The sequence below is a fragment of the Rhinopithecus bieti genome, unplaced genomic scaffold, assembly GCF_001698545.2.
Source record: "Rhinopithecus bieti isolate Rb0 unplaced genomic scaffold, ASM169854v2 scaffold_9876, whole genome shotgun sequence".
Taxonomy (NCBI): domain Eukaryota; kingdom Metazoa; phylum Chordata; class Mammalia; order Primates; family Cercopithecidae; genus Rhinopithecus; species Rhinopithecus bieti.
In genome coordinates this window covers 18,322-45,025 of record NW_016806295.1, presented here as the reverse complement: position 1 = coordinate 45,025, position 26,704 = coordinate 18,322, and the positions used below count along the sequence as shown (strand labels likewise).

General features: G+C 44.9%; 1 protein-coding gene across 5 annotated transcripts in view; it reads right to left on the bottom strand.

Moving 5' to 3' along the window:
• The window catches only part of FAN1 (FANCD2 and FANCI associated nuclease 1), a 41,114-nt gene extending 14,685 nt beyond the window's left edge, over window positions 1–26,429 (bottom strand). For 2 of the 5 annotated variants that reach the window (XM_017875388.1, XM_017875387.1), the window contains exons 1-12: window positions 25,505–25,594; window positions 23,950–25,335; window positions 21,193–21,333; window positions 18,623–18,824; window positions 15,366–15,599; window positions 11,199–11,330; window positions 8,839–8,947; window positions 7,146–7,265; window positions 4,214–4,378; window positions 3,582–3,732; window positions 868–971; window positions 166–360 (exon numbers count right to left, since the gene is read on the bottom strand). In XM_017875388.1, the coding sequence (XP_017730877.1) occupies window positions 166–360; window positions 868–971; window positions 3,582–3,732; window positions 4,214–4,378; window positions 7,146–7,265; window positions 8,839–8,947; window positions 11,199–11,330; window positions 15,366–15,599; window positions 18,623–18,824; window positions 21,193–21,333; window positions 23,950–25,183 (2,787 nt within the window). In that variant the 5' untranslated portion in view covers window positions 25,184–25,335; window positions 25,505–25,594. Of the gene's footprint in view, window positions 1–165; window positions 361–867; window positions 972–3,581; window positions 3,733–4,213; window positions 4,379–7,145; window positions 7,266–8,838; window positions 8,948–11,198; window positions 11,331–15,365; window positions 15,600–18,622; window positions 18,825–21,192; window positions 21,334–23,949; window positions 25,336–25,504; window positions 25,595–25,817 lie in introns of those variants that run through there. The other 3 variants (XM_017875390.1, XM_017875391.1, XM_017875389.1) reach the window with 3 other exon arrangements.
• Window positions 26,430–26,704: the final 275 nt, after the last annotated feature.

Below are 26,704 nucleotides of genomic sequence, written 5' to 3'. Positions count from 1 at the left end.
ATATATATATATATATATATATATATATATATATATATATATGCACACACATACACATATTTACATATACACACGTGTGTGTGTGTTTTGATAAAGTTGCTGAAAAGACAGCACTGGGGCGGCGTTACTTTCTGAGCAAATCCTGCCATGCAGGTGAACCATTACCTGAGCTTGCTGAAGAGACGTGAAGCGATCCCAGCTGACAAGGGAAGCCACTTTGCCTTCCTGCTCCTGCCACGTGGCTGCCACCCAGGCCCGCAGGCTGTCTGCGGGGGCACCGTGAATCAGCTGCAGCCTGGCCTCGAGGGCCGGGCGTCTGCTTGTGAAGAAGCTGTCTGTGCACAAGTCCAGGGGGAACGCCTGTGTCACAGGGAAAGCAAGCTGTCACACTGTGCCTGCAGAGAGCTGTGTTCACCAGAGGACTAGTCAGTGCCTACAAAACTTGGAAACTGGCCAACCAACTGATACATTCTCTCTCTCAAAAGCCAAGTCAAAGTTAATTGATATAAAAATTTATTAAACTAGTAATAATATGCAAAAACAGCTTTTCGCTGAGCTGGGTGGACCTCTGAGCAGGCAGATGCGCCCACGCCTGTGAGATCCTTGCAACAGTGCCTGCGACACGGCAGGTGCTTGGGAGGGCTGACGCTGACGGTACTTTATACCAAAGGTCTAAATGTAAGGTGGAGGCTAAAGTTTAAAACTTCACATATGTTCATCTTAAATTCTATTAATCAGATTTTAAAAATAAGTTATCAAGGACCGCAACAGAGCTGGTTTCTGCTGGCTGTGGACACACGGTGCCCAGGGGTGTGAGCCACGGACGTGTGCAGAAGGACCTCCTCGTGGGGCATGAGCGCTGAGTACCTGACAGGCGTTTCTGAAGACGTCCGGAATCCCATCCATGAAGATGATGTCCCACAGGAGAAGGCCACACAGGGTACTGAAGGTGGACCCTTCACCATGAATCCCTAAGGTCACACACACGAAAAAAAAATGTTTTATCTGTTTCTTCCAAAACACCACCATCACCTACTGCACACTCCATTTCAAGAAAATAATAGAAATATTTCAGATTCAGAAGCAAATCCTGTTTTCATGCCATTCCCAGCTCATTTTATACAGTACATTGTTTATATACAGAGCCTTAAAGGCAAAAATCTTAATAATCATAGAAAAATTCAAATGAACATTTCCAAGTCACAAAGCAGTGGTTCTCAAACTTGAGTGAATAATCTAAGAAACATGTTTAAAAGAAAAACAAGCAGATACCCCCCTCAGGCTCCGAAGGCTGGGCCTCAGCAGGGCTGGGCTGGCACTGAATCCCCATGCAGGCCCTGGCGCAGGAGGTCCCTGGCCACCCCTGAAGAAATGCTTCCCTGAGGGGACCTCCCAGGAGGCCGACAGCAGCCACCTCCATTCTTGGCCTCAGCAGGTGCTGCTCTGATGTACCTTGTCCCCCGGGCACTACACTGCCCTAGCCCAGTGCTTCCAATAGTCAAGGCTTTTACAGAGACCTCTAGCCTTAAAGACCACCCACTTCAGTCCCCCTCATCGTGTCACACAAATGTTTGACTGACTGGGAGATGACCTGAGAGACAGAAGTCAGGTGCTGAGGTCACAGAGTCAGAGACAAGATCTGGTGTGGGATGAAGGGCTCAGCCTTGGCACAGCACACAGACTCGTGTCCCTGAGCAAGCCCCAGCTCATCCAGCTGCCCTCCAAGCCCATGCTTCTCTGCACATGAGCACACCCGACAAGGGAGGAGGCCGCATGGATGCCTCTCCCCACAGGACCACTGGCCAGAGGAGGTACTGACTACCAGAGCCCCATCCTGACATGCCAGTACTGGCAGCAAAGCTCCTCTGGCTGGTCCCACCTTGACATGTACAGGCCCCAACCCATCTGCACCAGACCACAGTGAGCAGGGTCGGGGCACTGTGAGGGCAGAGAGCAGGCAGCCACAGCCCGTCATGCCTGCCGGGGTCACCTCTGTCCCGCACTTCCGAGGCTGTGCTACTCTCTGTCCTGTCTTCCTCAGTTCTAGCTCCTAATCCCTGCGGCCCGTCTCAGGGATTCCAAAGGACAGCGGTTCACTCAGGACTCCTGGTTGTTGCCAGGTCTTCCAGGAGGACTTTTCTTCCTAGAACACTTCATGCTCTTTCCCAGCCAGGAGTGGAGCTGGGACCTGATTTCCAGTCAGCCTTCCGTCCTGTGGAATACACTGATGATCAGGCAGGAATAGAGAGAAGCCAGATCATTTCTGAACTCCTTTTTGTTTGTTTTGTTTTGAGACAGGGTCTCACTCTGTCACCCAGGCTGGAGTGGAGTGGCAGTCTTGGCTCACTGCAGCCTTGACCTCCTGAGGTCAAGAGATCCTCCCACCTCCATCTTCAGAGTTCAAGTGATCCTCCTGCCTCAGCCTCTCAAAGTGCTGGGAGTACAAGTGTAAGCTACCGTGCCTGGTTCCTTCCTTAACTCCTAAGTGGTCCTTGCTGTGCATTTGTGTTATAAGTGAAATCATTTTTGATGCAGTCCTTCTGAGTAATTCAGAAATCACCTCCCAGAAGAGGTTGAGATCGCTCTGACACAAAACTCCCTGTGGCATAAAGCTTGGCAGCCAGAGTTCAGCTCAGTTTCACTGCATTGATTTTAATCAGGGAAAAATAGTTTCTACTCTGGGAAAGGAATCGTGTGTTTTTCAGGCTCATGGCTCAACTGCAAGCATTTCAGCGCTCCCACGTCCCAGCCTGCTTCCTCCTCCACCAAGTGTCCAGTTTCCACATCTCTTGGGGCCTTGAACGGGTATTCTATTCTTCTATTTCTAACCGTTTCAGGCCTACTGTACCTCTCTCTCTTCACTGGCATTTGCAAGTCTTCCCCAATAGCATCACCCTTCCCTGTAAGTAATAAAGATATTATGTAGATGAATCTCAACACTCATGAGAAAGAACCTGGGCTTTGTAAACTCCTATCTTGTAGTTATCTTTCTATAGTACTTGTTAATCTTCTGAACACTCAGGGAATACTGAAATCATGTCCTGATTTTCACACATTTGAAAATATCAGTGTTTTTTAACACTGGTAACCCTACAGCCTGGGTACAGGGAGAGTCCTGGCAGACGCAAAGGGCGGAAGGCTCAGTGGCTGTTCCCAAAAGCTACTAGCATGGGCTGCAGGGCTCCTGAGTGGGTATCTGGGGCCAGCTTCTAAAATCCCAGGGGAAGGGGCAGGAGACAACAGAAGGAAGACTGAATGGAACTGGGTGGGCCGTGGGGTTGAGCACACTGCCCCTCCGCCCCCCTGACTTCTGTACAAAAGCTTGTGCAGTATCTTCCATAACAAGAAGTTTTTATAAAAGAAAAAAAGATCAGAGCCAGGCCCTGTGGGACAACTACCCCTGACCTACTCCTTATCATTGATAAGGGGAAGAATGGGAAGAAGACATCCCCCAGCCCACAGCATCTTCCACTGTGAACAGAGGACACAGAGAGGACAGCAGCCCACTGCTGACAGCCCATCCAGTGCTGCTGCTCATCCACCCAGGGCCGGGTGCCACGAGAGGAAGCCTGCTCAGTTACCCTGGTCAAAGCCGCAGCGTCTGTAATGGGCCAGTGCCAGCTCCTCCACGGAGCACAGGACCGTGGTGGGGTCAGTGGCCTCCCCGGCCTCCATCACAAACACAGACTTGCCCATTCCACGCTGCGGGCACAGCCTGCCCGTGATGGTCACCTGAAACAGCAGCAGCAGAACATCTGTTAGCCTCAGGTCAGCAAAAGTCCCTGAAAACCTGCCTCTAGCATCCCAAGGACTGACCTCCCTAACCACAAAGCCAGTCACTTAGCAGAGCACACAGCGTGGGGCTCACACACGCACACCTGCGGGGATGCGACAGCTTGCTGGCCGGCCCTGGGAAAGCCTCAACCACCAGAACTGCTCTACAGGCCCCAACAAGTAAATGAAACTGGCAGATGCTGAGAGGCCCCATTCAGGAGATCTGTCACTCAACCCAGGGTGTGACACCAAGCAGCCAAGTCTCCTCAGGGAGGAGGGCGATGGGGAGACTGGGAGCAATGGCCACATAGCCGTCCAGAACGAGTTTTAGATGATTCCAAGTCTAACAGAAAACACACACTCAAAACAGCTCTTAGGTTGCTTCTGCTCCAGAAAAACCAGGCCCACACGCCTAAGCACCCAAAGGCTCTTTCCTCACGTGTTTCACATCTTGCACAGCCATTTCTGGGAGCTGCTGGAAGAGGTGCCTGAACTTTTTACAGCTCGGAGACTCCCGCAGGCGCACGGCTCGCTGATAGAGTGAAAGGCGGTGTCCCGTTCTGACTTCCGGATCTGCCAGCCCTTCTGTGATGCACCTGATCGTCTGGCAGAGAGCATGGCCACACATCAGGCTCCTAGAAAACCCCACGGCAGCTTCCATGCATTTAGTTTGACAGAAAAGCCCACTGTTTATTATTGAATTTTGCTGATTAGCAAATGAGCAAACAGCACCTCTAGAGATTTAGGCTGTTTCCTTAGATCTTATTCTGATGCTTTCAATGCATCCGGCAACCAGAGCCTTCACAGTCAACGTGCTGGAGCGTGACTGGGCTGTCATCCAGGTGGACTGCGGATCCCAGCAGCCGCCCCTCACAAAGCGTGTGAACTTCAGGGATGCCTGACTTTACAGGAAAACTTGGCTCAGTGGTTCTCAGGACATCACCTAGGCAGCTTTGCAGGAAAACATGTGTCTCCCCCCAGATCCACACAATGAGAACCTCCAGAGCAGGAGCCCAGGCGTGGAGGGGGTGGCCACATCAAAGCTCCAGGTGAATCTCATACGCAGTCAGGCACCATGGAGCTGCTTCAGATTGCTTATTTACAGGGACAGGAGCCAAAGGTTTGGAGGAGTTACAAGTATTTCCCAAGGCGATTCAGAGTCGGACAAATCAGCAAACAAATACAGAAAGCCACAAGGAGATACCGCTTCACACTTACTAGGATGGGTATAATCAGAAACATGGAAAGTAAGTGTTGGCAAAGAGGCAGAGAAACCGGAACCCTCACACATTGCTGGTGGGAATGTGAAACTGGTGTAAACACTGTGAAAAACAGTTCAGCCACTCCTCAAAAAGCTCAACACAGAATCACCACAGGACCCAGCAATCCCACGCTCAGGTATTCTCAAAGGAACTGAAAGCAGGGTCTGAAGAGGTTCATGCAGCACTCTTACAAATGGCTGAAAAGGTGGAAGGAACCCAGCGTCCATCGACCGATGAGTGGCCAGGAAAATGTGGTATCAGATGCTACAGCGGAAGTGCGTTCAGCCTGGAAAAGGAACGGAGGCCTGACACGTGGCACGATGCGGGTGAAGCTCAGAAACATGCTGCTGAGCAAAATACGCCAGACGCAAAACCACAAATATCGTAGGATTCCACTTCAATGAAATGAATGAAATGAACGGCACAGTCACAGACACAAAAAGTAGAAGAGAGACCACCAGGGCTGGGGAGGGAAAGCGGGGAGTAGTCGCCTAACGGCTGCCGTGCTTCCGTTCGGTGTGATCAGTGGAGAGGCAGTGCTCACACCTTTTGAGTACCATGAATGCCACTGACCTGTACACCTAAAAATAGCTAAAATGCCAAATTTTAGGGATGCTAGAATTTATTTTACAATAGAAACAAAAAGTGAAAGAAAACATAAAAACCAAGAAACTGAAAATGAGTGAAGGCTCAGGCCATCCGGAGTTGGGTGGCTGAAAGGAATGAAGATGGGAGAATGAGGCTCTGAAGGGCACCCTGTTCGCTGGCAGAAGACGGTGCCGGGCAGCGGCAGCCTGGCCTCGGAGAGGGAGGGCCCAGAGGCTCCACCTCTGCCCTGGCCAGGCCTGGGCTGGCTGCAGGGCACTTTGCAGGAACAAGCACTCAGCGAGGAGATCCCTTCCTTGGAGACTGAGGTAAAGATGAAAGAACACTAATGAAATAACAAGAGCTGTGAGTGTGACCAGTAAGACCTCTGCGAACAGGTTAGGAGGAACCAGGCTTAGCTCAAATCTCAAAAATAAGCTCAGTGGCTTGTCTACCCCCTAGCAGAACTGTGAACGGAGGGGAAATCTGTACTCTCCTGAACTTTTATTTCATTGAAAGAAAGGTGACAAACACAAGCTTTCTCCTTCTGTATTTGGTTCTGGGCTACCAGATGCTTTCTCTTGCTATTTCAGCCTCAGTAAACACCGAGTGGTAAGGAGGCCCCACGCCCTCCTCCACGAGAGGAAATCGCTTTACTGGCTCTTTCCCTGATACGTTAGGTAACAAGGCACTTTTTCAGTTTACGGCAATAAAAACAAGATGTCATATTTCCTATCCCGTGGTCATTTTTTTCCACCCCTACATCACCCCGATTCACTTAATGGGCCACTGAAAAAATCAAAAGCTCCCAGAGGCACAGTCCCCTCCATTCAACTCGAATGCAAGCCTGGAAGAGAGACAGGGTGGGGCCGGCTGGCGGCCACACAAGGAACCACTGTTGCTGCCTGGCCCAGAGGCACAGGCTCTGCGGCCTCACCCTGCCTGGCTGCAGTGGCCACAGAATCCCTGCGCTTCCAAGTGCCCCCAAGGTCGCCACCACGGGGAGCACTGGTGCCTGCTCAAGGTCAAACAGCACTTCCCAATGGCAGAGCCAAACACCTCACAGAAGTACAGAGTCACGCAAAAAGGACCTGCAGTAAGACAAGGAAAGGAACCATTTCTCGCCAATCTTTCTACCTGGAGACCCTGTGCCACAAATGAACAAAGTCACCATTTTCAAAACAAACACCTTCCTTGAAGGCACTTGCTGACGGCGAGTCGTCTGACTCTCCGTCTCCCTTAATTCCTAGATCCTGATTCCTAAATCCCAGCACAGAGTCCACAGCCAGCCCATCTCGCCAATCAGCGAAGAGAAGACAAAAGCTTCTGTCACCCAGGCTGAAGGCTCTATGCTCATGCTGTGCTGGCATCCCTGGTATTTTGGGGTTGGAAGAACACAGACAAAAGAAGAATGTTAACAAAAGAAATACACGTTGTAAGATTTTAAGGCATTTAAGTTTGCCATATTTTAAAAGCTGATTCCAAAATGAAAAGGCGTTTCAGGTGTGTTTCATTACTGAGTACCGGTTCCAGGCGCTTCAAGTGCTGGTGTAAGTTCAGGGCCAGTCGATCCCACCATCGGCCTCTGCTGTCAGGACAGTAAATTCTCTGAGACAAAAGGCTTTCAAGTTCTCTGACGGCTTCCTATTGCAACAATAACAAAGAAAGCTCGTTAGATTCACAAAAAAATCCAGCTGTAATGACATTTACAAGCCCATAGGATTGGTAAAGCCTATTGATAATGCGTATCTTTCCATTCTACAATGAGGCCAAGGACCCGGAACTGACAGGACAGGGACTTTGAGGTGCCTTCTGGAGTGGGTGTGAGTTCCCTGAGGCATCCTTACTTTTCACCGGGTCCCCGCCGGCTGGCACTGGGGTACAGATATCTGTGACTGCTGCAGAATGTTCTCTGCAAACCAGTCAACCAGTGCAGAGTCACACAGAGTCAAGCTCCAGGCAGCTGAGCACTGGTCACAGTTGGCAAACCCATATACTTCTGGGAACACAGCAGGTCACAGGACCAACTGCAAGAGGGATTTGGGGTGGGCAGGAAAGGAATTAGGGGTGTCCTCATACAAACACTTCACCTCAACAGGGAGACTCTCTGGTCTTAGATTATGTACAGACTGTTCGGTCATTCTGTTTGTTAATCTTCTGTGGCTCATGGATGTCTTTGCAATATGGAATGATTTACCCCAAAAAAATGCATAAACCCCATACACATGCAAGTTTGAGATTCACAGATTTCCCCAAAGCCCACCCATCGATCCCCCGGGATGCACAGACCACACGCCAAGAACCCAGCTTCGCACATCCTCTTTGTAAGATCCCATTTTCTTTTCATACATATATTTTTGACCATATCTGGTCTGGAGATAACATTTTCAATATAGAAATATCAAACACAACATAAGTGAAATCTAGCAATTTCACAAAGTTTAGTATAAGGATATGACAAATTTCTGATTTGTGATTATAAATTATCTCCAGACAATCCATGAGAGCTGACAGGGAAGAGTAAGGAAACGGGAGATTTCTCCCTCAGAGGTTTCTGGGGACCTCCCAAGTCTCACACGGAGTCCTGAAAGAGACTCAGGCTCAGGCTGCAGACCTGTGGAGCACCCTCCAGGATGCTGGCCGCCACCCCCAGGCCGTCCTGGGACGCAGATTCATCAACACACAGGCAAACAGAACAGCTGTCCGTCTTCACCTTCTTCTCTACACTAATCCAAGAGACAGCAGGCTGCCTACATTAAATATGCCCTCGTTTGCCAGGCACAGTGGCTCACACCTGCAATCCCACTTCAAAGCATCAGAGGTCAAGGTGGGCAAATCACTTGAGCCCAAGAGTTCGAGATCAGCCTGAGCAACATGGTGAAACCTCACCTCTACTAAAAATACAAAAATAAGGTAGGCATGGTGGTGCACGCCTGTAGTCCCAGCTGCTCAGGAGGCTGAGGCAGGAGGATGACTTGAGCCTGGGAGGTAGAGGCTGCAGTAAGCTGAACCGTGCCACTGCACCCCAGCCTAGGTGAAGAGTGAGACCCTGTCTCAAAAAGACAAAACAAAACAAACATGCCTCCCTTATATTACCGTGTGTTAACCAGATAAGCAGAAAATGCTGATCCTGACAGCTGTCCCTTATGTGCTTAACGCCGTCAAATCAGTAATGGGGCGCGGGGGATGGGAGGGGGACAGGGACCTGTGCTCTAACCTCATACATGTGAAGTCTCTGCAGTATTTCCACAAACAGAGACAAAATCCTTGTATAAATCCATCCAACAGTAAAACACCGCAGAAAGAGTGGCAAATCTTCGTGGCATCTAAAATGAAGACATATACCAGTAGTTTAATAATTTGGTTGATTTGTTATAAGACAATAGTAAGAAGTGACAAAGACTGAATTCCTATCTTTTAAAAAGATACATTCTAAATAACTTTCAGTTGTGTACAATTTTCTACACCACAAACCTACATTCTCACAGCCAGCTGCCACGTCCTAGGTCACTCAGACAGTGGAGTAAGATGAGAACTAGTCATTCTAAACCAGGGTCAGCAAACTCTGGCCCACAGCCAGACCCAGGGCCTGCCACCTGATTTTCTAGGTCCTGCAAACTAAGAATGGTTTTTACGTTTTTAAATTGTTAAAATAAATCCAAGAGAATAATACACTTTGGTAGACGAAAATTATATGGAAACCCAAATTCCAATGTCCACAAATGAAGTTAACTGGAACACAGCTAGGCTCATTCATTTGCATACATACTTCTTGTGGCTGCTTTTGCACTACAACAGCAGAGTAAATTTGGTGCCACAGAGACCATACGGCCTGCAAAGCCTAAAATATTCACTATGTGACCTTTCACAGAAGTTTATCAACCTCTGTTTGTAGTAATCTAACTTCCTGTGATTTTTAAGTCAATATTATTTCTTTATAAATATACAGTTGACCCCTGGACAACATGGGTTTAAACTGCATGGCTCCACTTATATGTGGATTTTCTTCTGCCCCTGCCACCCTTGAGGCAGCAAGACCAACCCCTCCTCTTCCTCCTCCTCTGCAGCCTACTCATTGTAAAGACAACAAGGATGAAGGCCTTCATGATGATCCACTTCCACTTAATGAACAGTGAATATGTTTTCTCTTCCTTATGATTTTTTTTTTTTTTTTTGAGATGGAGTCTCGCTCTGTCACCCAGGCTGAAGTGCAGTGGCGCAATCTCGGCTCATGCAACCTCTGTCTCCCAAGTTCATGTGATTCTCCTGCCTGAGCCTTCTGAGTAGCTGGGATTACAGGCACCTGCCACCACACCCAGCTAATTTTTGTATTTTTAGTAGAGACAAGGTTTCACCATGTTGGCCAGGCTAGTCTCGAACTCCTGACCTACCTCGGCCTCCCAAAGTGCTGGGATTATAGGCATGAGCCACCATGTCCAGACCCTTATTTATTTATTTATTTATTTATTTATTTATTTATTCTTTTGAGACAGTTTTGCTTGTTGCCCAGACTGGAGTGTAAGGGCATGATCTCACCACAACCTCTGCCTCCTGGGTTCAAGCAATTCTCCTGCCTCAGCCTCCTGAGTAGCTGGGATTACAGGCAGGTGCCACCAGGCCCGGCTAATTTTGTATTTTTAGTAGAGATGAGGTTTCTCTATGTTGGTCAGGCTGGTCTCGAACTCCTGACCTCAGGTGATCCACCCGCCTCAGTCTCCCAGAGTCCTGGGATTATAGGTGTGAGCCACCGTGCTGGCCCCCTTATAATTTTTTTAATAACATATTCTTTTCCCTAGCTTACTTTATTATAAGAATATAGCATATAATACATATAACATATCCAATGACTGACTATCCATATAATTGACTATGTAATCGGTAGGGCTTCCAGTCAACAGTAAGCTATTAATTAAGTAATGCGGAAGTCAAATGTTACATACAGATTCTTGACTGTCTGAGGAGTCGGTACCCTAACCCCTGTGTTATTCAAGGGTCAACTGTATATCCTAAATGATTTTTTGAAAGTGGCATCTTAAAATACTAATTTTTCTCATCACTATGTAACAACAAAGGAAAAAATGTCTTAACAAATATTGAAGATGTTTACCATTTTCAAACAAAATAAAAGATCATGTGCTGTGTACCTGGAACTCCGAAGTTTGCTTGAGCTGTCTTTTGCAGAGTTTGTAACACCTACTTGAATGTCCTTCAGAAGAACACACCTACCATGCTTCCCACATTCGTCCTGCTGCTGGCTTCCCTCACGTTTCAGTTCAGCTCACCAGTACTCAGGGAGGCCAACAACCCTACAGATGGCATGCGACAAGCCAAGTATGGGGTTGGCATGTGTGTTGCCCAGGGATCTGAGTTATATCAAATTCACTTTAAACCTTCAGACATTTCCTTCTATGGCACACAGCACTTTCACTCTAGGCAAAGCGGGTACAAAATTCAATTTCACAGCTGGTTTAACCACAGAGCAAAAGGAGTATATTCTCCATGATGAAAACTACTGTAAGTGTTTGGAACAACCTGGTCAATGTATAAATTTTGGCAGGCACCTAGAAAAATTCTCACCTCAGAGATGGGTGGTTTTTCAGTCTGTTCCAATCCCTTTTTGCACACTGAGCGAGCTCCTTAGCTTCTTCCCAGTTCCCATTGGCCATAGCGGAAGAAATGTCACTCAGCATGTGCGTGGCTGCTGCATATCTGGAGGAAAATGCCATCCAAGTTCCAAATAAGAATAAGCATTCCCATAGAATAACCACATCCTAGCCACTAGATCTCACTCTGAAAGGCAGAAGTGTGTTTTTTAAAATATGAGGGCCACTTAAATTTTATTCTAGTAATAATTTATCTTAACTACATCACTAGAGTGGCCCAGAACTGATACAGAAAGCCCAACTGGAAAGATAAAAATATTTATGCTGTATCATTACATAACATGTTCCATTCTAGAAATGTGATATGGATCAGCTCATCCTTCCTGATTTTGGCGCTCATCTATTCACTCATTCAACAATGTGACAGCAAACATGTAAGCGACGTCAGAATTACAGTCAGATGTAGATCTGATAATTTAATCATTTACAATCAGAGCCAGCCAGAGGGATGCTGCCCAAGCTAAAAGGATTACCTGGAATATTTCAAAATAACTAAGGGATGCTCTTTAGGAGATAGCAATGCTGAAATGTTACAACTTAGCTTAAGAAAGACAATTTTTCATTGCTCCTTTAGCTACCAAAACACAAAGACATTTGACGAGCAAATTCTGTTAACACTTTGAGTACATGTTCATTGTATTTTGGTCTCATATCTAAAAGAAAAGCCTAAAGCACATAATATCAGTATGTACAAACACTGTAAAGTAAGAGTAAAGAAACTGCCTCCAAATGTCCAATTTTGCTCACAAATTCTTAGATCTAATTCTTTTATAATATGCTGCTCATTCAGTTCCATGGCTTCAAACACTGTCCATATTCCAGTGACTCTCAAAATGTTGACTTTTTCCAGGCCGGACCCATTCCCTGAGCTCCTGACGGCAAGTCCAATGCCACACACGACAGCGTCAACCAAACGGCTGAAAAGCACACCACAGACTGACGCCTCCAGCACCAGTCCCCCTCACTGGATGGCGCTCCACCCAAGGCAAAACATCAGAGCCATCCTTGATCCACTCCTCTCCTTCTCGCCCACATCAGAATCAAGTCTTGTCTTTTCTGCTTCCAAACTGCCTCACACACATTCACTTCTCTCCACTGCCGCTGCCACCAACCCAGTCCTGGCCACCCCCACATCTTAGCCAGGGGTCTCCTGAGTTCCTCCAACTCACAAGCTCTTTCCTGCCTCCGGACCTGTGCACACACTATCTCGCGGCCGGGACGCAGGCACCCAGACCCTGACACGGCTACCTCATTCTCATCCTCAAGTCCCACTTCAAATGTCACCTCTCCAGGGCCACTCTGTCCATAAAGAACTTCTCCAGCCTGCCTCTCAATTATCACAGCACTTCTCACACACTTGAAATACTGTTTATTTTCTATCTCCCCAGGGAAACATAGCCCCATGACAGCTGAGGCCCTCTCTTGTTCACTGCTACAACCCCTAACCAAGTCACATAATAGGTACTCAACACTCATCTGTACTGAATGAATGAGAAAAATTCTAAAAGGATAAATTATCTCAAGTACAGAGGGAGACAACAAGGGTTTCCTGGCCAGGTATCACATTACCAGATATCGTATACTATTACCTTTCCAAAAGTCAATTAAATCCAGTTTCATTCACATGTTAAGGTCCTCTGCTTAACCAAGGGAGTTTTCATTATTTTTATTATTTACAGCACACTTACTTTCTAGAAAGAATATGAGATGCCTTTTGAACTTGTCAACCATGGTTTTGTCATAGAACTTGGGTATAACATTGATAATGACAATTAAAATAATAATGAACATGTAGTAGGCATTCCTCATAGGCCAGGCTCTAAGCACTTCCCATTCACCCCACCCATGTCTATAAAAATATACTATTATTCTCCCCATTTGACAGATGAGGAAACTGAGGCACGGGGTGAGTTCACAGTTCATTGGTATAGAAACTGGAACTTGGCTTCAGAGTATACATTCTCACAAGCCAGAAAAACATAAAGCCAATAAAAACAAAAAAGGTAAAGAAGATATGAGACAACTGAAAACAGGGTAAGAAGAAATAGTCTTATTATAGATTTTAACTAAAAAAGTTATTCCAATTGAACACAAATAAGATACTGAGCTTCCTGACAGCTAAGGTAAAATGGGCAAAATCAGATTATACCGACGCTGCTGTGATCCAAAAATTTCAGTAACTTACTTCTTAAAGCACATGGCTTTCCTAGAAACACTTCAAGGACTTTCCTAAAAGCAAATATCAGAATCAATTTTGGTTAAATTTGAGTCAGAAATCCAAATCAAGAATCAAAAGTGACATTTTAGGAAATCCAAATTAATTGTTTTTATCAAAGGTCTTTTTTTAAGGAAATCCAGATTTTTTTTCTGTAAGACCTACACTATTGTTTCTTTTCAAAACCTGCTTTTTAATACTGTAATCCCATTATTTGGCATCTATTATTATTCTTAATTAACATAAAATTGCACATATTTCTGTGGCACAGTATGATACTTCAATGCATATATGCAATGTATAATGATCAAATTAGGGTAATTAGCATATCCAGCACCTCAAACTTTTCTAAAAATGTTTTAGAGATGGAGTCTCATTATGTTGCCTAGGCTAGTCCTGAATTTCTGGACTCAAGTGACCCTCCTGCCCAGCCTCCCAAGTGGCTAGAAATATAGGCATGTGTTGCCATACCAGCCATTGCCTCAAACATTTATCATTTCTTTGTGTTGGGAATATTCTAAATCCATTCTTCTATTTAAAAATATATAATAAACTGTTGTTATAGTCATCCTACGCTGCTATAGAACAACAGAACTTATTCCCTCTATCTAGCTGCACTTTGTTAACCAACCTTTCCCTGTCCCCCTCCCCTCTATCCTTCCCAGCCTCTGGTAACCACTGTTCTACTCTCTACTTCTGTAAGATCCACTTTTTTACCTCCCACATATGAGTGAGAACATGCAGTATTTGTCTTTCTGTGCCTGGCTTATTTCACATAACATAATGTCCTCTAAGCTCATCCATGTTGCCACCATGAGAGAATTTCATTCTTTTTTATGGCTCAGTGGTACTCCATTGTGTATATGTACCACATTGTTTTAATCCATTCATCCACTGATGGACACTTAGGTTGATTCCACATCTTGGCTATTGTGAACAGACTGCAATAAACATAGGAATACAGATATTTCTTCAATATACCGATTTCTTTTCCTTTGGGTATATACCCAGTAGTGGGATTGGTGGATCACATGGTATTCCTTTTAGTTCAGAAACTATTTTTATTGGACAAACCAAAGTTTCACCAAATCCATGTGCCAATATAAATTAGTGAAAATTTCTAATTTATCATCTGTATATCTAATTATCATATGTATGATATACAGTATACAAGTCATTAATAGCTTTACCTAAAGTGTTATTAATAAGAAAACATTCATCTTCAGTCTTGGTTATACCAACAACATATTCATAAGCCAAGTCTGTTAAAATGTCTGTGTCAAAAAATACAGGCCGAGGGCGGTGGCTCATATCTATAATCCCAGCACTTTGGGAGGCCAAGGTGGGCGGACTGCTTGAGTCCAGGAATTTGAGACCAGCCTGGGCAACATGGTGAAACCCCATCTCTACCAAAAAAATACAAAAATTAGCTGAGTGTGCTGGCATGTGCCTGTGGTCCCAGCTACTTGGGAGGCTGAGGTAGGAGGACCACTTGGGCCCAGGAGGTTGAGGCTACAGTGAGCCGTGATCATGCCACCGCACTCCAGCCTGGGCGAAATCCTGTCTTAAATTAAAACAAACAAACAAACAAAAAATACTCCCTTCCAAAGGTACTTGGAAACATAAACCAGAGAAAGTTTTTGTAGCTCTAATTCAAAATTCCTTGGGTTTTGGCAACCATAATCTCAGCACACTTCTACATTTTCCCTATAGTCATAGAAATGTATACAAGTGGGGCAAAAAATGATTAAAAACTGTTTTGGCTATGGACTTAATGTTTCTATTTTGGCTGGAAAAAATAATAAAACCTTTTACTATATTGTGAAATACACAGATAGATATTATAGTGAGCTAACATCATCGTACCTGATAAGATCATCTCTGTCTTGGAAGATTTGGGTTTTCCGATTGATGGTGTAAGTAGGAAACTCCATTCGGCCAAGGTTGACCAACAGGACCATTGAAAGCTGTCCCTGACCTCCACATGCGGCGTCTTCATCTTCCATGGAGTCGGTCAACGAAAACAGTAGCAAGATTCGGGAAAACACAGCCCTGGGGCCTTTACAGATTCGTATTGACTGTCCAGCCAAGGCTTTGGCTCTGAAAAATGTACAATGTAGAAACAACTTTTAGCTTTTTAAGCATTTGGATGTCAGATTTTACAAATTATTTTCATCTAAAATAAAGACAAATGACATTCACTATTTTAAACACTGGAGCATTACTTAACTGCTCTGGGACTGAGAGCTCACCCAGGGATACACAGGAGTAAATGAATGTACATCTCCAAATGGTTCCACACATGGTTTGGCTCCATACAAGTGCTTCCTTCCTCGGCCACACAGTAGGATGGGGTTTACCCTGGTCATGAGTGCTTCACATACTAGGAAATCTTTCAGAAAAGTATTACCTAGTCAACATGAAGCAATTCTCAAGTTTTTATTCAAGTGATGATTTAGATTAAATAATGGTATTTCTTTAAAATGTCATTATCAAAGGCTCTGGGTAAAACATCAGATTTTGTGTACCAAGATGTGGTGTAAATGTATACCCCACAGTTTGGTGCTGTTCTCTAGTGCAGCAGTCAACAACGCTTTTGGCACCAAGGAGTGGTTTCATGGAAGAGAATTTTTCCATGGACTGGGGCTGGGGGAGGTATTTCGGGATGAAACTGTTCCACTTCAGATCATCAGGCAATAGATTCTCATAAGGAATGCGCAACCTAGATCCCTCACATGCACAGTTCACAATAGGGTTCACATTCCTGACAGGAGGCAAAGCTCAGGTGGTCATGCTGTCTGGCACACTGCTCACCTTCTGCTGTGTGGCCCAGCTCCTAACAGGCAATGGACAATTATCTGTCCCTGGCCTGGGGCTGCAGACCCCTGCTCTAGTGTACAGAATGGTCCAGCAGCATCTCTATTCTAGGATAACACTGGAGTGAATTCAGTTCCATTCTGGATGTCTGCAAGGTGGCCTTGGAGGTCTAAATTAAATCCAGGACCATGTGGGCCCTCCGACTCTAGCAGCTTAGACACCATCAATAGCAGGGTTTTTTAGCTTCAGCACTATTGACATTTAGGCTAGATAATTCTTTGTTGTCAGGGGCTGTCCTGTAAATTATAAGATGCTTTGCAGTGTCCTGTCTGTGGCCTCTATTCACTAGATGCCATTAGCTTCATCACCTCCAGTACTGACAACCAAAAATGTCTCCAGATGATGCCAGATGCCCCCATTGAGAACCACTGGCCTAATGAAAGATGTCACACCCTCCTGGTGCAGAAGCTACTAAATCAAAAGCAGCACTGCATCCCTGAGGGTGTGGGAGAGATGAGTGCCACCATCACGGAGTTGAAGGGGAAGAGGCGGGATTCCTATTATACCACCACTGAACTGAGAGCCACTCATCTACAGACTGCCCCAAAGTACCCATTTCATCTACCTCCACGCAGAGTCCCAGGGATGCCCCCAGTGGACACAGCCTCCAGCCTGGAAATGGAAGCATTAAACGCAGGAAACTAAGCAGTGACTCCTGCAAGGATTAAAAAAGCATAAATAATGTGCCTTTTTCTGTAATAATGTGCCTTTTTCTGTCTTTATTATAACAGCAGAGTAAGAGCACCAGGCAACTGCCCTGGCGTGGGGCTGGCAGGGACTCTGAAATTCCACTGCTGGGCTTTACATCAGAATGAAAAAATAAAGGACAACCTTAAAGGACAGTGGTTTTTACTAGAACTAAAACAGCCTTGAGGATTCTATTTTCCTACAAGTCCAAAGTCAGTGATAAAATACATTCATCTTATTTATTTTAGCTGTTCTGTGCTAAGTGTATATACCAAGAAAGGGTTGCTAATTTTTTTTTTTTTTTTTAAGATGGAGTCTCGCTCTGTCACCCAGGCTGGAGTGCAGTGGCGCGATCTCAGCTCACTGCAACCTCTACCTCCCAGGTCAGGCAAGTCTCCTGCCTCAGGCCCCCAGGTAGCTGGGATTACAGCCATGTGCCACCAAGCCAGGCTCATTTTTGTATTTTTAATAGAGACAGGGTTTCACCATATTGGCCAGGCTGGTCTTGAACTCCTGACCTTGTGATTCACCTGCCTCGGCCTCCCAAAGTGCTGGGATTACAGGTGTGAGCCACTGTGCCCAGCCAGAGAGCTACTAATTTTAATGTTTACTTGCCTATAAAATATTACATATAAGGTTAACATCAAATACTTAAGAAATACAATTAAAGAAAGGACTTAGAAGACATTTAACATACCACACAGATGAGGATTCTATACTTCTCAAGTCAATTAATTACAAATATGTGATTTATTAAAGTACGTTTCAAAAATCTGTAATACAAGCTTTTTTGAAGTGTTGGTCTTAACGTTTTTCTTAATAATGTCTGCCTTATTATACCTATGTTTCATTAAAGATTAGTATTTATAGCACCTTCCCAACAAGGATGGGCTCGTAACAACTGAAATATACAAAATAAATATAGAAAATAAATAACAACATCATTTTAAAGTGTTTTTCAAAAGCATCCTCTCATTTCATCCTCAATGACTCCAGAGTAGTGAATTCCCAGACTAAAGTTGCTATAGTTTGATTATACAAATAACTAGGGCAAAATAAATCAATTCTAAAAGTTTTTGTAATTTTCAACTGAAACAGGTCAAGGGCTTCTCAAGGACAAAAGAAGCCACTCACAGTGTTTGGTAAACTGTTATGTTTACACTCATGAAAACTTGCACATTAAGACTCCCTGATTATACTTTGTTTAGTAAACAAAACTTTACTAAAATAAAATTTGACTTAATAGTTTAGCCTAAAATCCTGTAAGAATCACTTAAAACTGTATTTTCTCGGAAAATAAAATAATAGAATTTACCAAAGGCCCCATTGCCTTCCGATTTTTCTTGGTCATGGAAATTAACACAGTGTTATGACAAAAATTTTGAATAATAACCCACAAAGAATCCAGTCAAAAGTTGCAATTAAGACTTTTCCAGCCTTCTCAATCTAATTGCAACTGAAACATGCAATTACAGTTAAATCAAGTATACAATCTACCGTAAGTTAGTATGTGCTATCAACATTTTAAATGGTTTTACTGTAACGATAGCCAACAAAACCTTTTTAAAATCACGGCACCAATTCCAGGCTTATTCTTGCCCCAAGTGCAGACTGAACGCTGTTTGGCCAATTTGAGAAAGGCGTCCACCAGCTGCTGTTTCTGTCCATTGGGATTCACCAAATGGAAGGTCTTGGCCAGGGATTTTAGCTCAGGAGCAGAAAGGAGTTCAAGCACTTCAGAGAGTTCTTGCAACTCAGATTCTGAAATGGTTAAAAAAAAAAGTTTTTTAAAATTTTACTATTTTCTAGCTTAATTTCCCTTAGTTAGATGAAAATAGAATGAAATTCTACTAAGAAAATTTTAATTAGTTGGCCAAACCAATCATTAAATGTGGAATTATTAACATATTAATAATGCTATCATATCTCTTTAAAAGGGTTATCGAATAATAGAATTTCTCACTAAAATCTAAAGGAAAATGTGACTAAAATAAAGACACACATGGATAGTCATTATGGTTTGGGCATCTCAACACTTGCTTGGAATATATACTCCCTGCCTTTCTCTTCACAAAACCCCTACAAAATGGGACCTCTCAAACCAGGTCAGAGAAACTGAGCATCAGCCCTCTTCTTCCCACAGAAGCCTCTGTTGCTCACTCGGCATTCGTGAGCCTGTTTGGCTATTGTGGTCCCCGACACCAACCTTGGCCTAGGAATTCGGCTCAGTCAGACTTCACTGGTCTTTGCCTTCAAGGCTTCACAGTTTAGGGCAGTGCCTTCTTCGTCCATTCAGCAAATATTTATTGGGTGTATACTGTGTGCCTGGTAATGTTCTAAGATCCCAGGTATGCTACAGTGAAAGAAATCCCATCCACAGGAGCTAGCGTCCCAGCATAATCATTAAATGAATAGGCATATTTATCAGGTGGTAATAACCGCTCTAAAGAAAAACACAACTTGGGGAGGCAAACCGAAGCTGCCAGGAGGCTGGCTGTATTTCACATTGTACGGTCAGGCAAACCTCGGACGAGGCGACACCATGCAGAGGTGAAGGAAAGGAGGACTCTGCCATGTGGCCACATGGTAGAAACTGACCTGGGTGGAGGGGAAAGTGCAAGGCTCTGACACAGGAATGCGCTCATGCTGGTGAAGAACACTGAGCGCTGGGTGCCCGTGGCAGAGAGCGAGAGGGACAGCCAGAGCCAGGCCCCACAGGGCTGGAGCATGGGTGGGACTTGCACTTGACTGAGTGCCACAGTGAGCCACTAGAATCCTGGTTTTGTTGCTCATTTGAAGGTAAGTCAAGGCTCACCCGCAGCAGTCACTTGGCATGCCTGTCAGACATACGACTTTATGGAATCTGCACATTTTCCAAGTTGGGTGGGGACTCAGTATCAAGTCCCCAGGTGACCCTGCTGACACTGATGTGTGGGAAATGCTGCTCTGCAGAGGTCCTGTGTCCCACCACTAACCGTTCACATCCAAACTCCTCCACTGAGCTTTTATGCCTTTCCCGCAACTTTCCCCATCCCACCCCATCGGGCCCCATCCTAACAATCACCCTAACACACTTCCTGCTCACTTCGTTTCATCCCCACTCACTGCTCCCCACAACAAACTCTGCCCCAAAGAAACCATCTGGCTGATTTGCTTATTTTGGTCTAAAATGTCAGCAACTTGAACCGAAGGCTCGTATTTCCCTTTCCTAATACAGTACAATTTTGTACCCAGTACATGGGTAGGTACTTAACGAATGCTACTGACAAGACAACGAAGGGTATCACTGCAGAAGATAGACTCTCCTTAGTGTTCACATAGGCTTAAAGCAATTCGACAATGCTTCAGGCAATCAGCATAATTGAAGAGCTGTATGTGTGTGAATGGGGTGGGGGACAGATGAAGGTCTCCGAGGCAATGCTGGTTTCAAACAACCAGCTTTATTCTATCATAAAGATGAGGACTCTGACTAAGATGAGTCAAGTTCTTGCTGGAAGGACAGTGCCAAGAAGGGATTTTTTTTTTTTTTTTTTTTTTTTTTTGAGACGGAGTTTCACTCTGGTTGCCTGGGCTGGAGTGCAATGGTGCAATCTTGGCTCACCACAACCTCCGCCTCCCGGGTTCAAGTGATTCTCCTGCCTCAGCCTCCCAAGCAGCTGGGATGACAGGCATGCGCCACCACACCTGGCTAATTTTGTACTTTTAGTAGAGACGGAGTTTCTCCATGTTGGTCAGGCTGGTCTCGAACTCCCAACCTCAGGTGATCCACCTGCTTCGGCCTCCCAAAGTGCTGGGATTACAGGCATGAGCCACTGCGCCCAGCCGGGATGTATTTCTTCTGTGGCACACACCCACGTCTATCCCTAGGTGACTTTTGTTCTAAACCTGCCACAGTCAAGAAAACAGCAGCAGACCACCTCTCATTATTCTGGTATTCTTAACTCAGGCTAAGAACGGCCTTAGCATTCCATGAATACTTTGTTATCCTAAGATTAAAAATTCAATTAAAACATAGTAAGTTACCGGGCACCACCCAGGGGAGGGCACCATAATAATACTGCCACCATTCTGCAGAAGCTCAGCTCTTCAGATCATATTTTCATTTCACATTTCCCTCTACTAGTCATACCTGTCTGTAGAAAGCCTGCATTCTTCAATTCTTCAATCACAGGTGTTAAGTCTGAGGCAATCTCTTCATATTCTAATTTAGTCATCTTAATCCAGCTTAATTTACGTAGAAAGAGCCTTACATATAACTTCTGACCAGTAACTGCAATAAAGTTAAGAAAAATGGTGAAAATCACTACATTTACCTTTTTTTTTTTTTTTTTTTTTTTGAGACGGAGTCTCGCTCTGTCGCCCAGGCTGGAGTGCAGTGGCCGGATCTCAGCTCACTGCAAGCTCCGCCTCCCGGGTTTACGCCATTCTCCTGCCTCAGCCTCCCTAGTAGCTGGGACTACAGGCGCCCGCCATCTCGCCCGGCTAGTTTTTTTGTATTTTTTAGTAGAGACGGGGTTTCACCGTGTAGACCAGGATGGTCTCGATCTCCTGACCTCGTGATCCGCCCGTCTCGGCCTCCCAAAGTGCTGGGATTACAGGCTTGAGCCACCGCACCCGGCCCATTTACCTTTTAAACCTAAGGTGAATAAATGTACTATTTAGAAATACACATACACTTACCGCATGTATAAAGCCGTCATTTTATGGTATAAACCATTTTGAAAGTACATTTAAACATTTGGTAACAGTTATTAGTCATTTTAAAACTTCTAAAATCAAGTTCCCCCTTTTCTAGCCATCAACATTTCTACTCCCTCAGAAAAGCCCTAACCAGAATTCTTATTTTGTTCTCCACTCTTAGCTTAATATGCATTATTCTGATTTAATTGAAAATAATCTGAAATAATTTTCCAAAAAAAAAAAAATGTCTAGCTTCAGTAGGGCAGTCATCTCTAACCCAGCAATCTTGACAAAGCTTCCTAATTAACCTGTTTGGTTTCAGTCTCCCTATTACCCAGATTATCTTTAAATTTCGGCTAACTCTAAAATGGTTTAATTGTATTTTGAAAATTTCCAACATTTATTTTCCTTTCTTCTTTAAAAAGGCAAAATTGACCTGTCATGATGGCTCATACTGGTGGTTTCTGTTTTTTGTTTGTTTGTTGGTTTCTTTGTTTGTTTTTGAGATAGAGTTTTGTTCTTGTTGCCCAGGCTGGAGTGCAATGGGGCAGTCTCGGCTCACTACAACTTCTGCCTCCCGGGTTCAAGCAATTCTCCTGTATCAACCTCCCAAATAGCTGGGATTACAGGTGCCCGCCACCATGCCCGGCTAATTTTTGTATATTTAGTAGAGACAGGGTTTCACCATGTTGGTCAGGATAGTCTCGAACTCCTGACCTCTGGCCATCTACCCACCTCGGCCTCCCAAAGTGCTGGGATTACAGGAGTGAGCCACCGTGCCCAGCCTATGGCTCATGCTTGTAATCCCAGCACTTTGGGAGGCTGAGGCAGGAGGACTGCTTGGGACCAAGAGTTCAAGGTCATAGTGAGCTATGATTACACCACTGCACTCCAGCCTGGGCGACAGACAGAAACCCTGTCTCTAAAAGAACTTAAAAATAAAAATAAAAAAAAGGCAAAAACAATTAGCAGTAATTATTTCTACACACCAACAGATTGTACATGATTCTCCATTGAGTGCAAGACACATGCATATGCAGAACTTGCACTAGGAAAACTGTTCCTGTTTCTCAATTACATGGAAGCACAGAACCACCAATCACTGAAATACTCACAGGAATGCAATCAGCACCCAACCAAAGATCTGTGACTAGTTTGGATAGAAAAGCCGATGTGCTATTATGTCCATCTTCTGGGGAGAACAGCAGAAGTAGAGATGCAAGTGGATACTACACACAGCTGTGCCCAGAGAATTATTGTTAAAAAGTAACACAAGGAATACCATAATTCCACTGTGCGAATGTAAAACAAAAATCCTTCTCTTAAACATTAATAGTAATGTTTAGGATTTTTCTCTTTTTTTATCTACTGAGGAGTCACACACGGCTGCATTTTACTAAAGGACAGTGTGACCACCACGTAAGTTTTTTCCTGCCCTCAGGAACATGGTTCCACAGAGCCATCATGGCCCTCTGAATAACACTGTTAAGGACACAAGGGTGGCTTTTACTACAAACCTGCATTACTGGCTTGGAGCCACCCCTGGCTGCCAAGGACTTGAGGCATAGACTAATATTTTTAATGTACCAATTTCAGCTTGAAAGTTTCCATTTCCTCCACACCCTGTCTTTTTTTTTTTTTTTTTTTTTTTTGAGACGGAGTCTCGCTCTGTCACCCAAGCTGGAGTGCTGTGGCCGGATCTCACACCCTGTCTTTAAAAGGCACAGTTCATGAATCTAAAATGTTGTTGGGAGAAAGAAAATATGCCTCAGGTTAGTTTGTTTTTTCCTGTATTGCATTTTATTCTACTTTCATCTTTGGGGAACAAAACAACCTAATGGGAAGCCTGATTACATGCTCAAAATGCAAACTATGCTTTTCTAAGTCACATTGTATTGTTTTTTTAAGCTGGAAAAGGTTGTTTTATAACTAACAAATGCACCTATAAATGAAAAACAGCTGCTTCCAATGTAACCAAAGTTCAGCAGGAGTAAACATCACCTGGGACAAAATCTTGTCTCTTTTCCATGCATCCCTCTCAATAAAACCTTCGAGTATGTTCCGACTCCCATGAACACTCCCATAGGGTACTCACAACACCACAGTGACTCCTTGCGGTCACTAGATTACTGCCCATCACACCATGCCCCAATCAGAGCAGCAAAAGGGGAATGAACACTTGAAAATAAACACGTGCGTAAGATACCTGATAACTGATAAAACTGAGTCACGATTCCCTTCTCCTGCTCATCAAAGAGCATCATATCATCTTCATTCTCAAGTACGGTTTTCAGCACTACAAGGAAACTCCGAAGGTAGTAAGGATGAACAGTTGTTTGACCAGGACCATTGCAGCTTGACCCCTGCTCCAAAGGAATGCTGCAAGGGGTATCATTGTTTAAGCAACTGTTATCCTGCAAAGGAGGTTCTTGGATGTTACTCCATGCAGAAGCATCATCTGCAGAACTATGAGATTTTGCCTCTGAATCTGACAGCTGTATTTTAGCTTCTGAAGCAACAGTCATTTTTACTTCTTCACGACATGCCTCATGTTTTTCAACCACTCCTTTGATACACTCTTGCTTTACAAGACTGTCTTCTGAAGTAGACTTTAATGTATTCCCAAGAGTGAAATCTGGTGAAAATAACATGATTGCATTATCTGAGAAGCCAGGGCTGAGGGCTGATTTCTCATATTCCTGGGTAGCCTTTTGGCTTCCGGCTTCCATTATTTTACTTCCTCTTATCATATGTTCAGGAATACACTCTTCCTTCAGCGAATCACATACAAACACGTTTTCTTTTTGAGAACTGTTCTCCAAAATTTGATCCTCGTCCTCAATTTCTGAAGAGTTATCAACCAGGCTCTTAATAGCTGTGGATCTGGAACTCTGTGAACTATAACTGGCAAATTCTTCATCCTTATCTATTGATTTTTGAGCCTTTATGTATTTTCTGGACAATTTAGATGCTAGGCTTCCCAAACAAATGACTTTCACACTACGATTTCTCAGCTTATCTTGATTTTTGCACACCACACCATCATTACTTTTAAAGTAGGGACTCGTCTTCTGCTTTGTGTCCGTTTTTGCTGAATCACTTTGGCCAGGGGTTAAATTTGTCTTTGGTGGTGGTGACTTCTCTGGTGTTACATCTTCTAAGGTAACACTGGTTAAATCTACTGTAGACATATTTGAATTTATTAAGCCCACCTGCCCTGGATCCACTTGAACGAAGTCATTGTTAGCACACATTTCATCAAGGTGCCGGTTTAAGTCGTATCTGGGCACCATTTTACTGCAAACGGGGCAGGCAAGTTTAGCAGGTGGTGCATTGTTAAAACACGAAATAATAGAATTAGATGCTTTTTTCCTATTCTTGTTGATTGATAAGCTTCTACGAGGCCTTTTTTGGTCAGGAGGTTTCCCTTCTGACATCATGAGTATTAGAAAAACTGGATGTTCTGAGCAATAAAACACAGGATATTCAAGGTGAAAGATAGCAATGGTTTACTTTTACTTTCTTGACTTGCAATCACCAAAAGTGGGATTCTATATGACCTCATGTTATTCGTCTAGACAATTTCTTCTTCCTACAAGAAGAAACATATGAATTAAAACACTTCTATGAATTCAATAAGGGGAAAAATGAACTCTGAAACGTGGAAGAGCAAGGTCTCCTGGAATGAAGACAGCCCTGAGCGGGAGACAGAAGACCAAGCCCCTCCGACAAGATGTGTACGCGATCTTAGTGTCCCTTACCATAAAATGACATAGCCGGGCTTGTAAGGCTAATTTCTAGGACATCTTTAAGACCTAAAACTATCCGTTTCTAGAAAGGGACAATTTGACCACTTCAGACCCTTTATAAGACCACCGTATGAGTAACTTTTTCTGAGTGTGATGGAGACTATCAGCCCGTGGCCCAGGGTGATGCCCGCCCCACAGGCCCGCGCAGATGAAACGCCCCAGCCCCGGGCAGCTTCGCCCGCGCCGGCAGCCACCACCGCGGCCTCTGCTGCGGAGCCGAGGCCCCGGCCAGCACGACGGGCGCTGCAGGGCCGAGGCCGCGCACCTGGGGCCACGCGACCGAGCCCGAGCCACCCTCCCTGCTCCCTCGGGCCCGGCTGCCCTCGCGTCCTCCTTCCCTCGGTGCCCTGTCGTCCAAGATCCCCGCGCGGCCACCGCGCACCTCCCACCTGGCTCCGCGCGCCGCCGGCGCTTCCAGACATTCCCAGCCGATCCCCGCGTCTTGCTTCCACAGGCTTGGCAAGTGGAGGCTCGAGTGATCGATCTCCTTTCCTTTCCACGTTTAAAGGCTCCCATAACGTAGGTGGCCTAGGCGGGCTGAGCCTTGGAGCGGAAACCCAGCCACCTCCTTCCTTTCCCACCCGCAGAGGCAGGCGCCAGTGCGTCCCCGCACGCCCCCGCACGCCTTCTGTGCTGCTGTGCACTCTTAGACTTCTCTCCCCAGTTGGTGGGACGAGCGAGCAGGCTAAACTTGTTTGTCGGGGGAGCAGTCAGTGTCAAAGCGAGCAAACAGCCCCCTGGGAGAAGGTGGGCGACTTCTGCAACCAACACGCGGAACTCTACTTAGGCTGACTCCTGCGAATCAGAGAGAGGGAGTTTCAGTTGGAAAACCACTGAGCTGGGTTTTCCAAAAGATAGTACTAATCACCGGTTATCTGATACCCTTGAAATAATCAAGAACCAAGAAATAAAAGGTAGCGATTAGGAAGTGATGCTTCTTGAGTATTTATAACGTCTGTTTTTAATGTAATTTATTTGTAAAGTTATATGATTTATTTAACTTTTAATAATGTCTGTGTTTAACAGCTGAAATTATTATTATGTTTTTTAGACTTTGTCTCTGTCGCCCAGGCTGGAGTGCAGTGGCGCGATCTCAGCTCACTGCAAGCTCCACCTCCCGGGTTCTCGTCATTCTCCTGCCTCAGCCTCCCG